The 4,749-nt window shown below is 39.2% G+C and overlaps 1 protein-coding gene across 1 annotated transcript in view; it reads right to left on the reverse strand.

Annotated features, from left to right (window-relative positions):
- EIF3A (eukaryotic translation initiation factor 3, subunit A) overlaps positions 1-1,287 on the reverse strand; it is a 27,484-nt gene extending 26,197 nt beyond the window's left edge. Inside the window, exons 1-2 of the mRNA XM_010194321.1 lie at positions 1,150-1,287; positions 815-951 (exon numbers count right to left, since the gene is read on the reverse strand). Of these exons, the coding sequence (XP_010192623.1) occupies positions 815-951; positions 1,150-1,287 (275 nt within the window). The remainder of the gene's footprint in view (positions 1-814; positions 952-1,149) is intronic.
- Positions 1,288-4,749: the final 3,462 nt, after the last annotated feature.

Raw genomic sequence — 4,749 nt, forward strand, 5'->3', positions numbered from 1 at the left:
GGATATGGACAGTTTGGCCTCTTCCAAAGTCAGCTGAAACGGTTTAAAACGTTACTTCATTCCCACCTTATCACCCTCTTCCATAGACGCCACCATATACATAGCTGTACTATCAGTTAACGTGAACATTCCCTAAATCAACAGATTCATCTGAAGAACATAAACACACAGTTGGAGCTACTGTCACTTTGTCTGATTAGAAAGATCTCCCACAAACCATTCTGACAACAGAACAGACTTCTCGCAGAGCTGGAGCGCAGTTTCATCCTATCCTGGCACTACTTGCTTCAGCAAGGTCTAAGTGAAGGTCTACACACAACCTAAAGCAGATACATTTACTGATTGTGCTTTCCATTCCTTCTACGTTCTCATTATCCATCCAATTAATTACAACACTGAATGTACTTTTGATGCCCTTTCTTCTATTATCTCATCAGTAATCCAGACAAGTAAAAAGTAACATTACCTTTGGTTTGTACATGCACAACGTGGTCAGAACAAATGAAGGTTATCACACATAGAAATTAAAGTGGCCTAATATAATTAATAGCATTTGTATAGTCACTGACTCGCAGAACTGCTCCTACTGTATCTACATTTTTTGTTCTTTACTTTCTTTACTTGGACTTAGGATCATGTTCAATGCAAAATACTGTTTCTACTTTTTTCCTGTCTTTAGAACCTCTGGACCACCACTAGTATTCCACTTCAAATACACCATCTTTATATCTCAGCTCTCTGAATTGCCAATGACCTTCATGAAAATATGGATACTTTGCTGTGAAGTGCTGTATTTTAAAGACAGGCCGCCTACCTTTCTGGAGTTTGAATGTTATCTAAGTCTTCTATGTCCAGTACCATCTGCTGGGATTCTTCCTTGGCTGCTTCTGTTTTTTCTTCAGCTAATTTTAAATAGGCTCGAACGACATCTTCCAAAGATTTGATGTTCACCTACATCAAAGGCAGAAAATGGGAAGATGTTTCCACCCACAACAGGCAGCAAATACTTAAAATGTAAATGCTGCAAACCCAGGATCATCTAAAAGACAGAATAAATCTATCTCAAGACCAAACAGTTAATTTTAGATCCTATCAGCTGACATACCATGCTTGCTACAAATAATAACCAAAAAAGTTCACAAGCCATACCTGCTGGCAAATATTCTTGTACTGGTACAGCCCTTCTTTTGCCAGATGACTCTTGCGGAGATCCACACAGAGTTCCAGGTACTTCAGCATAATCGGCTCGTGGATTTTCTGCCATGTTCGGTGTTTTTTACTTTTCATAACATCATAGAGAACATCAAGGGCAGGCTGCTTTTTGCCGACCTCAAGGAACTCTGAAAGTAAAAACCAATTAGCAAAATACTTGCAAACCAGAAGATGCATGTTTTTATGCTTAACACTATAAACTTTTAGAATTTAATCAACTCTAACCGAAGTTCATTGATGGTTTGATTTAACTGGCTGTATCAAAAAAGGCAGATGCAACTGCAGGGGCAGTCTTTCAATGACATAACTGGCAAATGGATGCAGACCTCTCCATTAGCATGGAAATTTCAGGATGGCAGAGACGTCTCTCCATCCATCAAGGCATGACTGGGTACTTCACACATACTAATAAAATATACACATCCAGTTTTAGAGCTAGTTTCATCAAGAAGGACAATGAATACACACCACGAGGTTTGTACTGCAGTGCCATTCAACAAGATGCAAACCATCCAGTGAATCTGACTTGAAAAAAAGTCTTGCCCTCAAGCCAAGAAAGAAGTTGTTTGGATTTTTTTTTTGTTTAACTCAAGAGTGGTCTGGAGATTCAGTTTATAGAAGTTACACCAAAATCTGCTACAGCCCAATTGAATGGTCAGATATTTTTTTAACTAGCCCTGCTGTTGAAACCAGTGGCCCTGTTTATTCATTTTCTAAGCAGCTGTTGTTACTAACAGGATCTCTCAGCATCACAGCAGCTCGTATCTATGATATACTGCATACTCTGCTCAGTACAAAATACAGCATATCACCCACAGGCAAATACGGAAGCAGCATAGCCAGCTGCCAGCATGCACACAGGTCCTACACTAAACTCTTAATTGCAAAAAAGCAAGATGAAGGAACATTAAGAACAGGAAACAAACAGGTTTTAAAGATAAAAGAGAAGTGGAGCATAGCTAAAAGGAAATGTGTGTATTCTTTAAGGCTAAGGGCTGAAGCCAGTGCTTTCCATGCAGTACTTCGGGAGTCACTACATTCCTAAATAAATAATGGCAGAAAGGGTTAAAATAGGGTCCTGCTCAAGGTGCTCAGCCATCAGACAGAGCTTCTAAGTTCTGCAATCTTCGAACTGAAGTTAAGCATGGCTAAAAGAAGTTTTTTTGAAAGCAGCAGTGCTGTTTTAATTTGAGGATGACAAAAGCACATATTCAAGGCTTAGTTTATGTAAATAATGAACTTGCATAAGATGAGCAAGTTACTTTATAGAAAAAACACACTATTACATTTAAAGATAATTGTGGTTATAATGGGACAACAGTCAGCATTATTTTTTTTACTCACAGAAGGAATTTTAATTAAACCATCCCCATCCCATAATTTACACTGTTATTCTATCTTAGTGCTGCTTTTGAGGCAATTACTGCTCAGCTTGACATTTTTTATTTATGAAAATACACTTGAAAGGCAAGTTTAATCTTGTAACACCACCAGACTATTCCAACAACTCACAGTGGTCGATAACCAGCTGGACAAAGCATAGAATTAATTCATATTGTTTTGAAACTTTTAATTAACTCTGGTCAAGCAAGTTCTTACCAGTAAGTCAAATAATTAAGGCTAATTTAACAGACATTGTAGTAAAAGCACAAAGTGAACCTGAAGAGTCAGATACAGCACACACCAGCACGCCTTGCAGTAGACATTGTAAGTTATGGAAACAAAGATTTGTAACAGACAAAATGTAAAGTCCTAGCCCATGAATAGCCATCAGAATGATATTTTTACTGCTTTGTTTTATGTTTTTTTTTCTGTTATGCCACTTAAAATGCTAAAAGGTATCCAAAACAGCAACTGAATTTTTAAGAGGACATGAACTAGCTGACAATTCATCTACTGCTAACCCAAAATCCTGAATTAAGCTAAGTTTTTGATCTGAGAAAATGTACGTTGTTACAGGTGTCGAAGATGTCATGCGTCATCCAGTATCTCTAACAGAGAGCAAACTCAACATCTGCAACAATAAAACAGTCCCAAAAGTTGCATTACATCCTTGATTACAAAGCAATGTCAGATATTAACAACAGCTACAGGTTGAATTTGACCTATGCTTATCTTTTATAAGGAAAAACCAGACTTGCTTACATATCTATGCATATTTACACTCAAGTTCTTATTTCCAAACATCATCTATGTATGTTGATGTCACTGAGAACATGAAGCATAAAGTGCTCCTAAATGTTCATTTAAGCCCTACTTACAGAATGCAAACACTGAAACTCTGGAAACTGCACCGTATGTTTCAATTTGAAATGTCAGTTTTAATGTTAAACTGCTTCCAGCAACATACAACCTGCCTTAAGTACAACTTCTCACCCTTTATTGTACTTGGGCATGGTGAGATTGAGCCCCTGCAGTCTGCAGGACTTGACACTGCCTATCATGTTTTCTGTTCAGTCTAGTAAGACTCAGGATCACTAGCATTTGTCTAGAGACTGCTCTCTTCAGCTCCAATCCTTCAGTTCAACTCTATTACTTCAGTTCATTAGAATTTAGTAGACTTGCAGCAGTGCAAGAGATGTGAATTTAAAGCTGCTCTTCAATACCAGGAAGGCAACGATAAAACACCAGATTTTCAAAGTTCACGGTCAATATTCCAGCAATGTGAGTTCCTCACCAAGAAAGTGCAACTTACCCTATCCAAGAATTCTGATGTTTAATCAAAGTTTATATGCTACAGTATGTGCATATTCTCCTGTAAAAGGACTGCTAAAAAACAACTTCATCCTTGAAAGCTGACTGAAGCTGATTTTATCTGTCATCTCTTTATCTTTGTGGAAATTATTTTTACATTGAATTTTAGGTTAGAAATGTTGAGGACATGCAGTACTTTATTTAGCATTCTGTTGTTAAAATACCAAGGACTTAAATAACGTATAGCACAGCCTCTTCAGCTGTCATTTCAAGACCCGTACATCATCTGTAATTTTTGGGTGTCTTTAAGTGTCATCCTGCAGTCAGCCCTGTGACAAATAAGGGTCTAAGAGATCTTGCTAAGTGCTTAAAAATAGGGCACTATTAAAAAAAAGAAGCGTCAAAGCCAAATATTTATCCAGAAAGGAGACAGCTGATAAACCTAACGAGTTCAGCTTTACATGTGGCAGTCGGTGAGACACAGCTACAGCACGCTCCTCCTTGATTTCTATTCCAGATGCAAACTTACACATCAGCCTGTATTACATTTAAGGTGTTTAATCATTTGCATTCTCACCAGAGTCACACTAAATACGAAGCTCGCATAGAAAACCAGGACCTGTGATCAGACCGGTTTTGAAATCATCCAGGAGCAGATGCGAGATCCAGGCGGACATCTCACGCCAAGCCCTCGGCCAAGGGGAGACTCCCCTTCCCTCAGCGGGCACGGCGGCGGCGGCTTTGCCGCGGCCCCGGCGGCCGAAGGCTGAGGCCCCACAGGACCCAGGGTCATGCTGCCCTCAGCAGAACAGGCCCCCAACGCCACGACCCCCCAATTCGCCC

This window comes from Mesitornis unicolor, unplaced genomic scaffold (assembly GCF_000695765.1).
Source record: "Mesitornis unicolor isolate BGI_N332 unplaced genomic scaffold, ASM69576v1 scaffold9621, whole genome shotgun sequence".
In the NCBI taxonomy this organism is placed as follows: domain Eukaryota; kingdom Metazoa; phylum Chordata; class Aves; order Mesitornithiformes; family Mesitornithidae; genus Mesitornis; species Mesitornis unicolor.